A 21,285-nucleotide genomic window follows, 5' to 3' on the forward strand; every position below is an offset into this window, starting at 1 on the left:
TACACAGTCATTACTTTATTTTTCCATCAACATTAATATCCAGGTAATTGTCATTGTCTCAATGTAACACGTGCTTTGCTGATCATACTAATTCTACTATTCCTTTAGTTGTGAGATTATATTCATATGTAGGTACTAATTCTTTTTTTTTTTTTCTTTTAACTTAATACTTGTATACTAGAATGTATTTTTCTGTTTGTGATTATGTATTCAGTCTCTTTTTTTATTACATATATATTTTTTATTATTATTATTGTTATTTAAAAGTTAATACTGATTGTGTATATGTATTCAATCTATCTTTTCTACTTGATTATGTTTATTATTATTTTTAAGTTCATATTTGTATACCGGTATGCATTTTTTCTATATGTTATTTGATCCTGGTTGAGTAGAAGAAAAGGCCTGATGGCCTTAACTCTGCCAGGGAAAATAAAAAACTATTATTATGTAGTGATTATTAGTAGGGAATTTACACACGACTTATAAACGAGCTATTCATTGTATAAGACAGTTAAACGTCTGTATATAGAGTTTTTATTAGTAAGACCGTAAGTCAACTACCATTATACAATGAGAGCACTCAGTTGAGTGACTTGGTGGCCGGGATTCCACAGTAATATGCACAGTAATCTATACAGTTATATGCACTGTTGCTCGTAGAATCTACGTAAAGATTATTATTTTTTGATCCTACAGAATACATCTGTTATGGTAACAATAAAGTAGTTCTGTAATACTGTCTTCCCCATAAACTCTGTTACAATAATTTCAAGATATTTCCTCATAGCAGTAATTCAATCCTAGTATTGTCACTGATATAAAAATTAAACGGCTGGAGTGGCTGGGCCACATTATCAGAATGGACAATAATAATATTCCTAAAAGATTACTAGATGCCACGCTAAGTGGTAAAAAAAGAGCAGGAAGACCTAAACTACGATGATTGATGTTCAGGATGATCTAGTTAAAGCAGGAATTAAGAGATGGAGACGGAGAGCCCTAGAGAGGGAAGATTGGGCGGCAATTCTTAAGGAGGTCAAGGCTAAACTAAAAGGGCTGTATGACCACAGATGATGATGATGATGATGATGATGAGTAATTCAATCCTATGACCAATATTCTTTTATCATATGGGAAGCTTTCTCCGCTATCATGTATACGGTTGCCATTATATGTCCTGCAGGACTCAGTGGAATCACTGACGCATCCACTACTCGAAGACCTTTTATTCCTCGAACGCGTAATGTGGTATCAACGACAGCTTCTTCATCTGACTCAGGACCCATCTTGCAAGTTCCTGACGGATGAAACATAGTGAAAGTCATTTGTCTTATAATACACTCCCAGTACGAATCTGAATTGAATTCATAGTCTCTACATTCCAAAAGCGGTTTCTGGTAGAGAGTAGCACCATATTTCTGCATCGCTTCTGTTTCTGCCATCTCTATTGCTATCCTAATCCCTTTAATGATAACTTCAATATCTCTCAAGTCGGAAAAGTAATTTGGATAAATAAGCGGATGGGTAAATGGGTCCCTGTTTTTTAGCATGATCCTTCCACGACTGTAAGGATGAAGTAGAATAGGCAATATCATGTATGTATTCTTCAATATCAAACTAAAATAAGACCGGAGAAGAATATCGGTTCTTGCACCCCATGACTTCCAAAAAATGGGCATAGTTGACGCAATTGAAGCGAAAAGAATTTCTATGTCAGGGTTCCCATCGCTTGGGTGATCCAAATCTTCAAATCCTACCACTTCGGTTCCCCCTGGAACTGTAAAAATCCCACTATGTTTAAAGATATACTCAGCAATACCCACAACATCACTAAATATGTTGAATACATTAATTGAGACGGAATCGTTAACTGTGAAATACAGATTGCCTATTGTCACGTGATCTTGTAAATTGTAACCGACTTTAGAATTTTTAATTACAGGAATCCCTACTTCTTGAAGATGATCTTCAGGCCCGATTCCGGACAACATCAACAACTGCGGTGAATTTATCGTACCCGCAGAAACAATCACTTCCTTCTTGGCATGGGCCTTGACAGGAAGAAGACCATACCACTTGTACTCAATCCCGTACGCACTATTAGAATCTTTGTCGATGAGGATTTTGGTAACCATGCTCTTTCCTACGATGTGTAAATTTTTTCTCTTTCTTGCAGGCTCAAGAAATGCATGATACGCACTCCAACGCCGCCCATTTTTCATCGCAGACTGAAGATACGAGTACCCTATTTGGTTTGCACCGTTGTAGTCCACATTCTTGTAATGTCTTTCGATACCAGCATTAAGGAATGCAGTCGCTAATTTTGTGTGATACGGAGGATGGGTTATAACGACTTCGCCTTTTGTAGAGTGATATTTCGTGTCATTGATGTATTCTGGAATTGTCATATCCTCGTGCTTCAGAAAGAAAGGAAGCACATCATCGTATCCCCATCCTGTATTCCCGAGCGTCTTCCACTTGTCGTAGTCAGCCTTGTTTCCTCTAGTGTAAGTCATGTAGTTTATCACACTGGTGCCACCGAATACCTTCCCCCGTGGCCAATGACAGCGTCCGGAGTCCATCCCGAGGCAGAACGCTTTGGAAGGCTCCGTCCTGTAACCCCAGTCCGCTGATGTGAATTCTTGCAAAGACGCAAAGAATGGCACATCCTGAAACCAATTCTCGTCTCCGCCTGCTTCCACCAGAAGCACTGACCAGTCTGGATTGTCTGATAGGCGAGATGCCAGCAAGCATCCTGCTGTTCCTCCTCCAACTATGATGAAGTCATACTCTGGAGGCGAAAAAATCCCAGCAGCATGCACTTGAAATGTCAGCAAAAGCACACCAAAGGTGAATGCCTCTGAGGATCTCTGTGAACAATATCACATACTTGTACATTTGCTTATTTTGTGACAGCCCTCCTTTTAACAAGCTTTAATAATCTTAATTTTTCTTAATGGTCGAATTCTTAGTTATATCCTTCTCTTTTCCATACATTTATATTAATATTATGAATTTATATTATTCGGGCTTCACATTCAACTCCAACAATATTGAATACCCTCGGAATAAGTGTCTAAGGCATATTATTTCCCTCTTCAAATATATTTCTATTCCTGGGGAGTATTCAATTAGTTTTGTTACATAAACAATAGCGAGAATGATAACCCCTCAATCACCTGGAGTGGACAGACGTAACGAGTCCAACAGAAGCTATCCTTCTGGTCATTCTTAATTGCCCTAATCGGCAAGCATTAACTCCTAGAAAATGGACCATTAATGTTTGACCTTATACAGTAACATCCAAAAACATATGAGTAAACTCCTAGAAAATGGATTATTAATGTCTAAACTTCTACAGTAGCATCCAAAAACGTATGAGTAAACTCCTAGAAAATGGATCATTAATGTTTAAACTTCTACATTAACATCCAAAAACATATGAGTTAACTACTAGAAAATGGATCATTAATGTTTAAACTTCTATAGTAACATCCAAAAACGTATGAGTAAACTCGTAGAAAATTGGATCATTAATGTTTAAACTTCTACAGTGACATACAAAAACATATGAGTTAATACTAGAAAATGGACCATTAATGTTCAAACTTCTACAGTAACATACAAAAACGTACGAGTAAACTCCTAGAAAATGGATCATTAATGTTCAAACTTCTACAGTAACATACAAAAACGTATGAGTAAACTCCTAGAAAATGGATCATTAATGTTCAAACTTCTATAGTAACGTACAAAAACGTATGAGTAAACTCCTAGAAAATGGATCATTAATGTTCAAACTTCTACAGTAACATCCAAAAACGTATGAGTAAACTCCTAGAAAATGGATCATTAATGTTCAAACTTCTACAGTAACATCCAAAAACGTATGAGTAAACTCCTAGAAAATGGATCATTAATGTTCAAACTTCTACAGTAACATCCAAAAACGTATGAGTAAACTCCTAGAAAATGGATCATTAATCTTCAAATTTCTACAGTAACATCCAAAACGTATGAGTAAACTCCTAGAAAATGGATCATTAATGTCCAAACTTCTACAGTAACATCCAAAACGTATGAGTAAACTCCTAGAAAATGGATCATTAATGTTCAAACTTCTACAGTAACATCCAAAACGTATGAGTAAACTCCTAGAAAATGGATAATTAATGTTCAAACTTCTACAGTAACATCCAAAACGTATGAGTAAACTCCTAGAAAATGGATCATTAATGTTCAAACTTCTATAGTAACATCCAAAAAAGTACGAGTAAACTAGAATGCAGATACAGCATAAATTTCTAGTAGATTTATTCGAAACAAAATTTTCCAACGAATTAGACCAGACTTAGGAAAGTCGCTTACTATTGCAGGTTGGGTATATTGAATAAAATACACCTAGTTACTGGATTAAAACAATAGAAACCTTCAGAAGTAATAAATCCCTCTTATGAAGTTCCTGGTGCGGTTAAAATTTGTACTTTTTCCTATCGTTAAGAAATACGTCAATACACCAAAACTAAAATATTTATATTAATAGCAATAGTCTTTTAGCAGTAAAATTACTGTAAGTCAGCAGTGTGGTAATAGTATATTGCGATACAAGTGTAGTGACACTGTAACACTTAACACACACCGCGTTCGAGTCCCGGTGCCGGAAAGAATTTTTCTCCGTTCTAACCATTCTTCACTATTATTTAGACGTGTTTAATTAAAATACAGTTACTACTTTAATTTATTTAATGAAGTCTTTCATAAAATATATACATAAAACAGTTTACTTTTATATTTTACGATAACTTATATTTTTATTTCCAACTGCAAGTACCACCAGTGGTACGCGAACACAAGTTGAGAACCGCTGTCCTAGAAGAACTGAAAAATGACAAACGGAAAAACATCACCTCTATTTATCAAAGGAAATTTTAGCGAGTGATGAGTCGTATCTTGAGCGGGTGTTTAGATAGTTTCTAAATTTGAGCGATTAAATGATGTTTTAACAGCTTATATTTAATAGTATTTTACATTAATAAGGGTACAGTGCATCAGTTATTCATAGATTTAAAAAAAGGGATACGACTCGGTTAAGAGAAAAGTATTATATAATATTCTTATTGAATTTGGTATTGCCAAGAAACTAGTTCAATTAATTAAAATGTGTCTCAGTGAAATTTACAGCAGAGTCCGCATAGGCCAGTTTCTATCTGATGCTTTTTTCAATTCACTCCGGGCTAAAGCAAGGAGATGCACTATCACCTTCACTTTTTAACTTCGCTCTAGATTATGCCAATAGCAAAGTTCAGAATAACAGACAGGGGTTGGAATTGAACGGGTTACATCAGCTTCTTGTCTATGCGGATGACGTGAATATGTTAGGAGAAAATCCACAAACGATTAGGGAAAACACGGGAATTTTACTTGAAGCAAGTAAAGCGATAGGTTTGGAAGTAAATCCCGAAAATACTAAGTATATGATTATGTCTCGTGACCAGAATATTGTACGAAATGGAGATTTATCCTTCGAAGAGGTGGAAAAATTCAAATATCTTGGAGCAACAGTAACAAATATAAATGACACTCGGGAAGAAATTAAACACAAAATAAATTTGGGAAATGCCTTTTCATTATTCGGTTGAGAAGCTTTTGTCATCTAGTCTGTTGTCAAAAATCTGAAAGCTGGAATTTATAAAACAATTATATTACCGGTTATTCTGTATGGTTGTGAAACTTGGACTCTCACTTTGAGAGAGGAACAGAGATTAAAGGTGTTTGAGAATAAGATTCTTATGAAAATATTTGGGGCTAAGAGGGATGAAGTTACAGAGGAATGGAGAAAGTTACACAACGCAGAACTGCACGCATTGTATTCTTCATCTGACATAATTAGGAACATTAAATCCAGACGTTTGAGATGGGCAGGACATGTAGCACGTATGGGCGAATGCAGAAATGCATATAGAGTGTTAGTTGGGAGACCGGAAGGAGGAAGACCTTTGGTGAGGTCGAGATGTAGATGGGAGGATAATATTAAAATGGATTTGAGGGACGTGGAATATGATGATAGAGACTGGATTAATCTTGCTCAGGATAGGGACCAATGGCGGGCTTATGTGAGGGCGGCAGTGAACCTGCGGGTTCCTTAAAAGTCATTTTTAAGTAAGTAATAGTTTGTTGATCCATCGATACTGCGCTGTCTCCATAACAAAGGTGTAAGTGGGCGACCGCTTACAACAAGCCTTTCCGCTTACCGGGAGGAAAATAAATTCGAAGGCTAACAAGTGATACCAGCGAATAGGGATTATAAAGAATGGACACTGAGCGAATTTTCCTGTGTTTTGTTTCTCTGTGCGCCAGCGGCTAGTTCCACTTTCAAGCGCTAGAGGTAGTGTAATCGAGCATACGCTAAGATAATTAATTGAGAATAGAGTTAAGGCACAGGATCCAAACATCGCCTACCTTATTGCATAATCCAGTAACGCTTTACTTCAAATAAATTCAAGTTAACAGCTTTTCCTTATTTCTCAGTGACAAACTAGTTGTAATAATAATATTTTATATTTCAGATATAATACATTATATTATAAAATAATATAATACATTATAACATTAAGTATCAAATTCGTTTAATATTTGTATATAATATAATATAGGTATATGGTTTTACTTCTCGTAAGAGATTTGTTTCTCCATTTTCAGCGCTATCAAATCATTACATATTTTAATTGTTGTTGGGGTCAACGTCTCAACTCTCATTATAAAGGAACTCTAGAGTCTAGACATTGCAGTTAATGAATGATTTATTATTTTATGGATCCAATTTATTTTATTTGAGTACATAATGTACCTAGATGTATTAATTATATGTGTTATATTTCCGCTGTATCGACTGCTAGCTGGTGTGATGTCAGCGCCAACTCTAGGGAGAAAGCAGAATCTGACGCTTTAGCTGGCTTGAAGGTCATTGAAATCAGTCCGGCTATATCAAAGGTACCGACGCGAAATGTCCATTCTTTATAATCCCTATTCGCTGGTGATACCTCGAATCTACAAAAATGGTCATTTAGTGTAATTACGTTATTATTTACAATGACTACGTTATTATTATTATTATTATTATTATTATTATTATTAGACTATTATTATTATGATTATTATTATTATTATTATTATTATTACGTTTGAGATGGGCAGGGCATGTAGCACGTATGGGCGAATCCAGACATGCATATAGAGTGTTAGTTGGGAGGCCAGAGGAAAAAATACCTTTAGGGAGGCCGAGACGTAGATGGGAAGATAATATTAAAATGGATTTGAGGAAGGTGGAATATGATTGTAGAGAATGGATTAATCTTGCTCAGGATAGGGACCAATGGCGGGCTTATGTGAGGGCGGCAATGAACCTCCGGGTTCCTTAAAAGCTAGTAAGCATTATTATTATTATTTTGAGAAAAATGGACAGTTAACTGATATTTTGTTCTCGAATAGAAGATCTTGCAAAGCAGAAACATAAATAAAAATTTTGTCTATTTTGAGATAAATTAATTTTCAAAATAGTTATCTGACTCGCCTACAAATTCACAGATATGAGGTATGACTTCTTAGGCATCGAATTGCTAATCCAGTATTTTAATAAACGATTGAATTATAATAAAATAACTTAAATATCTCTCTAGTTACAGCTCTAACCCTGTCGCGTATGAGAGTTTGGTAACTACAGATCTGAACTATTCTTCTGTCATTAGGTCATTAATTTTCCATAATGAAAATAATAAAACCAAAATAAAATAGCAATTAAACAAGATGGTAAGCTATCATCTTGGTCACCCATCAATACTGGTGTAAGACAAGGATGTGGATTATCACCCATTCTCTTTATTATTTATATGAACGGAATAATTAAAGAGTGGAAGCAAACTCGCCATGGAAATATACAAATTAACAGACACCTTAAATTGGATTCAATTCTCTTTGCAGATGATTTGGTATTATTAGCACTTTCAGAAGACGACCTCCAAAGGTCAATATATAATTTGCAGCAAGTAGCAGCCACATATAATATGGAAATTTCAACAGAAAAACAAAAATTATGGCATTCTGTGGGAAATACCCAATACAAAGTAAAATTTGTCTCGATAACAAAATATTAGAAAGATGTAATAGTTTCCCATATTTAGGTTAATATCTTTCCATTTTTCAAGAATTGGACATATCACAGAAAATTAATAAATACACAAGAGCTATGGGCATTATAAATAGTGTGATGAAACCATCCTTGGTCCAGAAACACGCCCGCATACGTCTTTACAACACATTGGCACGACCGATGCTCAGCTATGGCAGCGAAGCATGGACACTGAGGAAAGCAGATAAAAGCAGAATAACGGCTCGTGAAATGCGAAGAACAGCGGGCTATACTAAGTGGGATCTGAAAAGAATTTGTGAAATTTTAAAGGAACTAAAAACTCAACCAGTTTTAGATTACATTGTTCAATATCAGTCTAATTGGAAACATCATTTGGAAAGAATAAGCAATAGTAGACTCCCAAAGGAATTTTTGATTATGTACCACATGGCCAAAGATCTGTGGGTCGTCCTGCTAAGAGATGGCGTGAATATTTTATGTGAGACCGTGTGGCCTAACACTTGTCAGGCAGAACAAGAAGAAAATAACAAAATAATAAAGAAGGAAATTCTCCACCACTGTGAAGTAACTGTCAGCATCCCCGACCGTGAAACGAGCGGACACGCATTCAAATCCTGGTTGGGACAAGTTATCTGGTTGACATTGTTTCCGGAGATTTTTCCCAACAGAATGAGAGAAAATGGTGGGTTACTTTCGGTGATGGACCCTGGACTCATTTCGCTAGCAATATCACGTTCACTTCATTCAGACGCTATATAACCAGGTTCAAGCCACAGTCACATTTGTCGCATTTTGATACTCGACTTCTAAAAATTCAACAAACTTTGAAAGTAAATGTGCAAAAATACGACAACCACATTGGACTTCAGAAACGAAGATGGTAATGGAGAAAATGAAATCAGAGATGTGTTTGAACTAATCTGAATTTAAATGAAATGCTAATGGCATGGGCAATGTTCAAAAAGGTATTGAGCAATAGATGTTCAGGAATGGATTTCAAAGAGTTGATGCAATTCATGTAAGTTAAGTGAACAATTTCTTCTGATTTATTGATTTATATAATTCCATCGCATACTGTAAATTGTGAGCGATGATTTAGTTGCATGAATCTTGTAAAAACTGGAATTAGAAACCGCCTTTTTGTAAAAGAGTTAGCACTCTGCTAACAAAAATCTAAAAGGCCTATTCGTAAAGAATTTCAATGTTTAGAGTGCTCATAAAACAACATATTTTAATGTGATGTAAATTCAGCAATAATTTTGATTCTAAACATACCTACGTCTAATGATTTACTTACATCAGTATATCTAGAGTGTGGTAAGATGGATTGAAAGTAATAAAACTCCAAGAAACAAATTACATAACATTTTCTTTCTGCATACTTGATTAATTTTATCTTTTTGTAGAACTATTTATAATATTGCACAATATTTTCGCAATTTGCACACATATAATCCATTTTGAATCTTGCGTACACTACTTTTAACACTTAAGTAATTGATTAGCTAGCGGACCTACTCGTGTTAATTATGTAAATCTGTGCGGCTTACAGCTGTTTCGGTGCTTCATCACACCATCCTCAGAGCCTACTAGATCTCGGCGTCATCTCGAACTTCTCTGCCTATTGTGTGGGTGCGTTTGATTGTTGAAAGGTGTTGAAGAGTGGAGTCAAATAGTGTATGTGTTCTGAAATTGATCTGTGTGTTGAGAATTTGATTAGGGTGTGTTTTAGTGTGTTTGTATATTTCATATTGTTCTAGTGTGTTGAGTTTTTGGTTCTTGGGTTGTATGTGTAGGATTTCCATGTCCGCATTTATGTTATTCTATGTATGGTTAGCATTAGTTATGTGTTCGGCATATGTAGATGTATTGTCTCCTCTGGTTATTGCTTTAATGTGTTCTTTGTATCGAGTTTGGAATGATCTGCCTGTCTGTCCAATGTAGAACTTGTCGCAACTATTGCATGTGAGTTTGTATACGCTTGTGTGGTCGTATTTATTTGTTTGTGTGTTCAGATGTCTTTGTAGTGTGTTTTCTGTTCTGTATGCTATGTTGTATTTCTGCTTTCTGAATGAAGATGCGATCTTATGTGTGCTTTTGTTTTCATATGTTAGTGTGATATATTTCTTGTATTCTTGTGTTTGTGTTGTGTTTTGCGTGTTTTTGTGTTTGTTAAGTTTTTGTTTTGTCTTTCTTATGATGTTACTCAACATACCCATGAGCCAACAACACTACAATGAAGAAGTGAACGCAAGAAAACGGTTACAATCCAAACATAATAGACAACATCATAAGAAAGACAAAACAAAAACTTAACAAACACAAAAACACGCAACAATCAACAATCAAACGCACCCACACAACAGGCAGAGAAGTTCGAGATGACGCCGAGATCTAGTAGGCTCTGAGGATGGTGTGATGAAGCACCGAAACAGCTGTAAGCCGCACAGACTTACATAATTAACACGAGTAAGTCCGCCAGTTAATCAATCTATACTAATAATAAATCTGTAGCCGAAATTTTTCTGGTAATTTTCGATTTTCCAAAAATAATTGGTCCTAACATATATAATTAACCACCCTGAAACCGAAAATCGCTTTTTTGAAATGTTTGTTTGTATGTCTGTCTGTATGTTTGTTACCTTTTCACGCGATAATGGCTGAACGGATTTCGATGAAAATTGGAATATAAATTAAGTTCGTTGTAACTTAGATTTTAGGCTATATGGCATTCAAAATACTTTATTTAAAAAGGGGTTATAAGGGGGCCTGAATTAAATAAATCGAAATATCTCGCGTATTATTGATTTTTGTCAAAAATGTTACATAACAAACGTTTCTTTAAAAATCATTTTCGATAAGTTTTATTCTTTGAAAAATGTTGATAGGACTGATATTTAATGAGATAAATGAGTTTTAAAATTAAAATAACTGCCATCTAAGGCCGTGTAATGAATTAAAAAACAAATGACTTCGTCTATAAGGGGCCTTGGACAGCAACAATCGAAAGCTATGAAAGATAGCCTACAGAGAATGTTTCTGTGTTTCTTTGAAGTAATATCGGAAGCTAAATTAACCGATTTGTATAATTAATTATTATTTCACCATTGGAAAGTGTAGTTTCTCTAGATGGACATAATATTATAATGTTATTAGAGTAACTTCTGATATAATAATGTAATGTAATGTAATATAACATAATATAATATAATATAATATAGTATAATACTATATAATATAATATAATTTAAGTTATTTTAAGGGTTCACAACCATAGTGGGCCGAGCGCCATTTACTGAATACGTAGAAAAGAATAAGGGTTAAAATTAAGTTATTACCATAATTCAATGGAAACATATAGCAAGTAAAATACAGTATACACATTAAATCTAAATGATGTCAATGTTCATTAAACTACGGTTGCATGTAATAAAAATTAAGAAACATGTTAAAGGAATTGTCATTGCACCAAATGAGTGTCTCTGGACCAAAATGATCGCATTTTAATTATTTAAATACAATATAAATTAAGTAACATAATAAACGATTTATCCTTCTATCAAACACGAATGTTCCCTGGATCAAACGTCCTATTTTAATTATGTAATTACTTTATATCTATTTCTAACGGGTGCAGCGGAGAGCACGGGTACGGCTAGTTGTAAATATAATTTTTCATTTGTGCAAACATTACTTATTTCCTAGCTTAAAACCTGTATATAACAATATCAGTTGAAACAGCGTCGTAAAATAAACAATTAAAAGAAATTGTTGGAGTCGAATGTGATATTTTGCTCTAAAGACTTAAAATAATTATTTTAGTTAAAATATTAAACTTCATGCGAAAGCCTTCAAGAAAACTTCTTCAGTATTCTCTACACCTACCAACACAATTTCCATACCTGAACGTTTCCGGAACTCATTGCTGAGCTTGCAGTATGTCACTCAGCAAAGACGTATTGGTACTAGTGTACTGCGTAACTTGCTCCTTAAGTTAAATAATTACTGCAAGACATGTCACACCAAGTTTCAAAGCAAATGACAAGCTTGTAGATACTAAGAAATTCTTTAACGTGTTAAGTTGTCAGGACTTTCTAATATTTATGTGAACAACCTCAATTAAAATGACCTTCAGATATTCGTATTTAAGCTTCGAGGAGTTCTTTAACAGCTGATATGAAAGTTTCCGCTTATGAATATTTTTAATCGGTTATTTTACGTTTTATCGACTGCTAAGGTTATCTAGCATCTGAATGAAATGGTGATAATGCCAGCGAAATGAGTCCAGGTCCAGCGCCGAAAATTACCCAGCATTTGCTCTTAATGGGTTGAGGAAAAACCCCGGATTAAACCTCACTCAGTTAACTTGTCTCAACCAGGATTTCAACCCAGGCCCATTTGTTTCACGGTCACGTTACTCCACAGCGGTGGACGTCCGCTTATGAATCGAAGATCGTGTCTCATAGCTAAGGAACAGAGACGATTCGTTGAGAAATATGCACATCAAAAAAATTTAGAAACACCCTAGAGCAATGTAATAGATAACTTATCGCTATGTTAAAATCGGCATCACTTTGAAGAGAACAACCGCCAGGATCGCCACCCGTCCGCCGTAAACGAAGACGAGGTGGCAGTACAGTCGCTAATGCATTTCAAATGGGAATTATGACGTGACTCCTTATGTAACAGCTAGATGGCAGCGTAGTAAACCTGACAAAAGATGTTAACGTCAATGCCTACAAGACCGACTATCTGTTACATACAATCTAGGGAAACACTTATATGTTCTGTGTTATGTTGGTAACATGTATAACAACATTCCTCTTTGGTTTTTATTTCATTATTATCATCTTTTCGATGTTAATGATTCAACAAGAACAATGAAAACAAATAAAAGACACTAATAGAATATTATCGCCGAGGCCTCATACTTAACATGCCGGCATTATACAATAACGTGCGGTGTGTTTTTTTTTTTTTTCGTTGTTGGTAACTCTATAGCATCTATTAGATGCTTTATGATTGTGCTAACAGATGGAGTTACTTGTCAACAATGTGACGCTGAAACATGTGTTCAGGTTACTGCCCAGCGACAGTCCTGATGTATTTTTATATTTGTGATGATTGGTTAATTAATATTAAACCGGCACACTCACAATCACGCTCACATTCATACAAATTTCCAGACTCTAGACACCCAGGGAATTCTTCTTCAAGAAAAATTCACCGAGAGTCGAGCCCGGGAATCGAACCCGGGATCTCCTGATCTGTAAGCCAGCATGCTGACCAACAGACCACGGAGGCAGTCGCGGTATGCTTTTAAAACATAATTTTGTCGACCGATTGTTGCTCTGTAGGTTTCACTCTAAGAGTCACGTTGTCACGTCTACTTCCTCGATAAGAATAAGCACTAGTTTGTTATATTGTTAAATAAATTATTATTATTATTATTATTATTATTATTATTATTATTATTATTATTATTATTATTATTTCATATACGAGTACGTTGACAATCTTAACTCTTAATAATAACTCTTTAATAATAATTTTTAATTACATTCCTTAATGTTCGTCCTCAGCACAAGACATTGCAACCTCGGTTTTAGTCCACGTGGATTAGACAAGTAGTGTCATTTTATAATGGAAGCAGCTTATTGGTTGCAACATTGAAACTGAGGCGAGTGATTGGAGCGGCGACACAAGAAATTGAAAACAATAATGCAATTAAATTTCAAAGACCTGCCGAATGTTAACCATGAGAGCGCGGCGATAATAAGTTCATCATCATCATCAATCATCATCATCATCCTTTACGAATTAGGCCTCTGTAGACCTGTTTCGGCCCCATCTAGCAGTCTTCTTAAAGGTCTTCCTGGTCGACGATGTCCTCTAGGTTTATACTGCATCATAATTTTTGGGATTCTTGAATTTTCCATTCTTCTTACATGATCTAGCCAATTGAATTTGTATCTGTTGATTTTTTCTTCTACTGACTCTACTCCTAATTGTTCTAAATTTTCTTCATTCCTTTTTCGGTCTAAAACAGTATATCCTGCTGTCCTTCTGAAAAATTTCATTTCCGTTGCTTTGATTCTGTTCATGTCTTTTTTCTTTAATGTCCAAATCTCGCTTCCGTATAAAAGGGTGGGTAATGCTAATGTATTATATATTTTTATTCTTGTAGATTTTTGTACTAATTTAGCTTTTAATGTATTGTTTATTATTCCTAGAATTTGTGTAAATTTGGTAATTTTCTTGTTCACATCTTTTTCATTTTGATAAGATATTTCACAACCCAGATAATTGAAATTTTGCACTTGTTCGAGGCATTGGTTATTGTGTATTATCTTACTTCTGACTGGGTCTTGTCCTAAAAATGCCATTACTTTTGATTTTTGTGCTGAAATTTCCATCCCAAAACCTTTTAATATTTTATTTAATGTATACAATCCTCTCTTAAATTATCCTCTGAAATGGAAATTATGACTTGATCATCGGCATAGAGTAAGGTATTTAATAATTTCGAGGGAAAAATTGTTCCGGAGCCGGGTATCGAACCCGGGACCTTTGGTTTAACGTACCAACGCTCTACCATTGAGCTAATCGGGAACTCTAACCGACACCGATCCAATTGGATCGGTTAGAGTTAAACCAAAGGTCCCGGGTTCGATACCCGGCTCCGGAACAATTTTTCCCTCGAAATTATTCAAATCAACTTTACAGGGAGTTATACCTGAAATCTTGATTTGCAAGGTATTTAATGTTCAAATATTGCATATAAAGTGAAGTTACCCTTAAGTGCGAATAGTGTTGCAGAAGTTCAAAATTTTAAATCTGTTTTAATTGTCATTAAAACCATTAGTAATGGCATATGGACTATTTTTATCTGATTAAGAAGTGTTGGTACCAATGCAACAAAATTTTTTTCCCCTGTATACTGTAACCCTTAGCTGTGACCATCACAGCCCTATGTATGCGTAACAGAAAATTTCATGGGTGAGATATAACCACAATCTACTACATACAGTCACGAAGCTTGAGTTATGAGCTTGCTAGAAACAATAGACTGTGCCGGTACTATCTCGCATTGTCTGTAATGAGGCGATATTAGCGATCTTAGCGGTGAGCAACTATTTATGGATGCATATTTACTACGTATTGAGCTTCGTGAATGTATATACTAGACTGTGATATCACTGGGAGAGTTTATTACGCTGTGGAGTCGTGAAGCTGAAGTATACAGACGCATATTAAGCACTCGATCACCTAAGATAACACCTAAATAAATGCAAATACTGAATACTGAGCAAATTTACTTGCGGGTGAATGCTTCATATCCTATTTTTAACGTTATATTAGCAGAAAATGTATCAGTCATGATTTTTCAGGTACCCTTTCATTTAATTCTGCGCAAAGGATATGCGTTATACGTTCAATAAGTTAATCCTTTAGCTGCCATGACTAAAGACTTCAAAGGATGACAAAGGTGGATGTGTCATCAAAAAGTACAAAGTGAGCTAATATTTCCCTACCGTAAAATATCAAACAATGTGTCACTGCTCAGTTGAAATAACTATCGATTTTGAACCATGCATAGCAGTGATGGTATTCATTGCCGAACCCATAGATATGCAACGCTGAATAAAATAGGATAATTAAGATATTCAGAGAGATGAATCTGTGTCGCCGCGCGTTACGACATTTGGTTTTATGTATCGTCCGTACGTAAGCGCAAATTAAATCATGATTATGTTGAAGTCTTTTGAAGAAACTTAGCGTGTAGTAGGCCTATAGTATATATATTTTATTTAACGTGGTATAGAGATAAGGCCATGAGGATTCTGTTCCTTTCTACCAGGGGATTACAACTACAATATTAATAATACAATTATAATTAAAATTAATATTAAATTTACAATTACAATAAAAATCAAAGTACTAAAAGATTACCTGATTAACAAAGGCTAGACAATTAATTATAGGAGTTAAGAACAAAGAAAGATTTTTTTACGGAAGTACAAATTAAACCTAGGATAATAAAATTATATAGTGATGAAATTACCGGATATTGAAACATTCCAAAATTGAATATACAGGATGTTCACATGAAACCTTCACAACTTCAGATGTAAATAACAAATTATTGAGACACGATATCAGCAAGAAATAAGAAACTCTCTAAGTTTTTATAGGAATTTTGTTGGATTGTTGAAATGCGTTTTTTTGGTCGCAGTGTGAATTTTGGTGAAATCTGAAATCTGACAGTGAAGTAGATGTGGACACCTCAAGCGATGGCACAATGTGTATCCTGGTTTATCGAGATATGATCAGATATACAGGTGCAACGTCACGTCCGGACCAAATATGGAAGAGAATCGTCACCACAGTCAACAATCCGGGAAAGGTACCGAAAATTTATTGAGACTGGAAGTGTGCTGGGGAAAATGGCAATGGGCTGCGATGCACAAGTGTGGAGGACATTGAAAGTGTGCAAAGTGCATTTGTCCGAAGCTCTAGTAAGTCCATTCACAGTGCCGCCAGGGAACTGAACTTGTCATGATCAACTGTCCACAAAATCCTTCACAAGAATCTGAGGCTGTACCGTACAAAGTTCAGCTAGTACAAGCTCTTCAGCCAGATTATCGTCCACACCGCACAGCATTTGCTGTCGACATGTTGGCTAGACTTGACGCCGAGAAAGGATTCCTTTGGACAAATGCACTTTGTACACGTTCAATGTCCTCCACTACCTCTTTGCCGCAGCACACTCCCAGTCTTCATAAATTTTCGGTGCCTCTCGGATTGTTGACCGTGATGGATGCTCTCTTCCATATTGGGTCCGGATGTGACGGTGCACCTGTGTATCTGATCGTCTCCCAAAAAATAGAATAACCTATACATTGTGCCATTTCGTGAGGTGTCCACATCTCCTACACAGTCAGATTTCAGATTTCACCAAAATTCACACCTGTAACCAAAAAACCGCATTTCAACAATCCAACAAAATTCCCAAAGAAACTTTGACAGTTTCTGATTAACATACAGAAAACCGCATCCAGATATCTTATCTCAATAATTTGTTATTTATTTCTAAAGTTGTAAAGGTTTCATGTGGACACCCTGTAGTTCTTTTCATGTTCTTTCACACGTGAATGCCAAATGAAACGGTATATGCCTTATCTCGGTGTTTTCCTGCCCCCCTTTCCTCGTTCGCTCTTTTTCTCCCTCTCATTCTTTCCTGTCATCCATTTTCTGCATCCAGTTTCATAATTCATGTGTGGTCTCAGTAGAACATTTTCTTACTTCAATTTCTGCAGTGCTTAGGAAAAGTGGCATAAGTCAGTTCCCATAAACATTTTTTATTAACTTACTGACAACGTACGGAACATCTGCTCGCTTGAGAAAAGAGACATAAGTATTTCTCCCATTACAATAATTCATACAGAAGAAAATGAAATCGACAAACCAGTGTGAAGACAGTTTTTTCCTTCTCCTGTAAAATTAACATTTTTTACTTTTGCCACTTTTCAAGAGCAAATACAGGTTTCTAGTTCTTATTTAACTCTAAATGTAGTAACGGCGTAAATTCACAGATAACATCATCATCATCATCATCATCTCTTCATGGATTAGGAGATTTCTCCTGCTCCGGCCTCATGTCTTTCCCCATCTCTTCATCGGTCTTCCAACGTCCCTTCTCCCATGTGGTTGATAATCATATGTCATTTTAGGGTAACGAGTTTTATCCATCCTCTACTGAAGATTTCTCCATCTCTCTCTATATTGTTTTATTTTATTATTTATTGGATAAATGCTTAATTCTCCTCTTGTTTCTTCATTTTTTATTTTATCCATTATCGTATATTCTTTAATAGCTCTTGGGTACCTCATTTCTGCCGCATTTATCTTATCGCATTCTTTTTCTTTTATCGCCCATGTTAACCATATGTTAACGTTAGAATCGCCACTGTTTTATAAAATTGTAAAGTAGTTTCCTTTCTTGTTTTTCTTTTTAATGTTCTTGCTAATATTCCGCAATTGTTCTGGAATTTACTTACGTTATTACATAGAACTTGATTACAATGATGCGTTACATCTTAGGTAGTTCAATTTCTGTACTTCTTCCAGTACTATTCTACAGATAACATACCATATCAATAATAATTGTAAGAATTCTATGCAATTAACGTCAAACAATTCTTTAAATTCTATGTATGTATTTATTCACACTGCAATGGGTATATACCCGGTGGCAGTGGTAACTAATTACACTCAATAATGACAATAATAAACTTATTAATTAAAAATACAATTGATAATAATACTAAGAATTAATATTAACAATAATAATAATAATAATAATAATAATAATAATAATAATAATAATAATAATAATAATAATAATAATAATAATAATAATAATAACAGGGGATATCCTAAATTAAATGAAGCACGATCACTTAAAATAACATTTGAAATAAATCTAATTTGTATCTTAAACCTAAGTTCGAACTAAAACCCACGAGTATGATATGTTCATATCTGCACAAGTACCTTTCAACATTACACTCATTTCGCTGTCAACTCACTCACTGCACTGGAACTACGACACATTTCACTGACTCTATCCTGATTTCACTAACACTTCAAAAACATTTCACTGTTCAAATACTTTGCACTGCCACTATAAACTATAAAGCTTCACTGACAGGAACACGTTTCACTTACACAACACACTTCACTGACACAATACACATCACTGACACAACATAATTCTTCACTGATACAACACTTCAATAACAACATATCATTTACACCCTTTAAATACTGTGTATAATTACCGTCTATTAGTAAAGACCTTAAGCCTATTTTTAAATACATTTTAATTAATTTAATTAGGTACAGACTGACCGCCAGCAGCTCTCGTATGCATTCCCAGCCCCTGCCAGACCACCATCACTCGCTCTCAGGATAGCTTTAGATCTCATTATCCTGCTGGCGTATGTACAATGGTACATTTTGTATCTATGTGATTAGTGAAATGATGAGATGACGCAACCAATACTATTTCATTAATTAATTTATCATCTATTAATTTCCTTCATATACATACTTCATTTCATATCCTATCTGTGCAATTTATAGCAGTAAGTGTGGTAGAATAGTTTTTTTTTACTTCCTCGTTACACAACATTTGAACGTGATACTGCAGAGACATATTTGTTCGCATTCAGTTTAATATATTTCTTTTTTAAATTTGTATTACGCAGAAAATAATCATAAATCAAATAGTACAGAAGGGTATACAAAAAGTTGCATTAATGCCAGGGCTGCCGTTTCGGAGTTGGCCAAAAAATTACACAGGTGCTAGCGGAATCTACAGGATGTTTCAGTTATAGCGTGCAAAAATTAAACGGGACATGGGGGTTGCTCTACTGAATATTTTGAAAGAGAGAAGCCAGCTTAAGGAGATATTGACTTAAATGTGTGGGAGTGAGCCTGGAGGCTATGCAATCCATGATGCCTTTTTTGTTTAACTATAGCCTAACGTATCGTATTTATATTTTCACATGCTATTAATTAAGGACAGACCCTTTCGTACCATTTGCAGATTTAACAGTACGATGACAGAGTATTGGTACATGAGGATGCTACATTTCCTGGTCGCTGGATTGGAAGGGGAGGCCCTATTCCATGGACTGCGAGGTCACCCGATTTGAATCCACTCAATTTAATACGGGTATATCTAAAATGATGTATATACAGTATGAGATCCTAGTGGATACGGATATGGAACTGATTTCCAGGATCGCAATCGCCAGTGATGTGATTCAAAACATGCCAAAGATATTTTGAAAGAGTGCGATAGAATCTTGTACGCCGATGTTAAGCTTATATTGAGATTGGTGGCCATCATTTTGAGCAGCTGTTGAAGTACAAAATGGTATGTTAGCTCAGGTTTCTCAATTATGTTGTAAATTTATTCCAACTCAACAATGTAACTTTTATTTAAAGCAACAATAACCCTTCACTTTCTACAATTTAATTCTACTCCCGTCAACAATGGGATTTGCTCTCCACACAGTAACACAGTATTCGTTATTGCACTCCACAGACGACAATGACAATTTACTTGGATTATTGAGAACAACAATGAACTGTTAATTTTAACTAATGTTCACAAAGCACTATTTACAAATCAGAACTGTCAGTTCTCAGTTCACAGCTCGTTTGCCATGGCTAGTTCTTCTAGCTCAGTCACTCGAGTTCACAATATCTCGAACCCCAGACCTTCAGAGACAAGCCGCTGAACTTCGAACTCAGGTCCCCCAACTGCGGTCCACTGCACTCAAACTCAGGACTTCCGGCTCCACAGTTACGGACACAACTCAAGTCGAACTTCGGTCCCAAAGCTGGCTTCACTGCTACCCAAGACTGGCTGGCTTGCTGTCCACTGACTTTAACACTGACTGACTGACTGACTGACGTTCGCTTGCGTCTTCTCTTTTATAACCAAACCATAGTTTCTGGAGAGTTCGCGATCTCGAATAATCTGGATATCTCCCGTCTCTGCCGCGGTCGCTCCCCCTCCTCTCTCCGCCACAGCACATGCCCCAGGAAGCAGGTGCGCGCGCAACCTGCCGTCACGGCCGACCTAGCACTTCCTTCTGCTGGCCGTGAGATCGAATCTCACGTGGCTGTCACAATATGATACAATACAGTAATAACTCTAAATAATGTAAAAAACTAACTGTAAAGAAATATATGTAAAAATCAGCTGTAAATAATCCAGAACAAAGTAATAGCGATAGAAAGTTTTAAGCCCACATCTCCTTAAGCTGTCTAAGCTAAGTTCCCTATGTCAAAATGTTCAGTAGAGCGTCCCCTATGTCCTCTTTAAAGTAATTTACTATGAGCCTAACGTCATGAGCAAGCAGATGGTGCGTTGCTGCTGCAGACAATTTTCAGCAGAACGCAAAAATGTGCATGACGAGGAGAGCAGTGGGAGGCCAACCATCATCACAGACGACCTTGTGGAGCAACGCACCATCTGCTTGCCCATAGACCTGGCACAGCTTACGATAAATTTCAAATCGGCACTATGCCCTGTGCATTCAAAAACTTTATCACTA

The 21,285-nt window shown here is 35.7% G+C and overlaps 2 protein-coding genes across 7 annotated transcripts in view; both read right to left on the reverse strand.

The window, feature by feature from the left end:
* The window catches only part of LOC138709488 (uncharacterized), a 967,551-nt gene that overhangs the window by 846,430 nt on the left and 99,836 nt on the right, over positions 1-21,285 (reverse strand). The window lies entirely within an intron of this gene.
* LOC138709484 (glucose dehydrogenase [FAD, quinone]-like) lies at positions 975-12,189 on the reverse strand. The gene is made up of 2 exons (XM_069840275.1): positions 12,052-12,189; positions 975-2,873 (listed from the first exon to the last, which is right to left on the reverse strand). Exons 1-2 carry the CDS (start codon positions 12,070-12,072, stop codon positions 1,110-1,112), a joined length of 1,785 nt encoding a protein of 594 aa, XP_069696376.1. The 5' UTR covers positions 12,073-12,189; the 3' UTR covers positions 975-1,109.

Source organism: Periplaneta americana, chromosome 11 (genome assembly GCF_040183065.1).
Source record: "Periplaneta americana isolate PAMFEO1 chromosome 11, P.americana_PAMFEO1_priV1, whole genome shotgun sequence".
Taxonomy (NCBI): Eukaryota; Metazoa; Arthropoda; class Insecta; order Blattodea; family Blattidae; genus Periplaneta; species Periplaneta americana.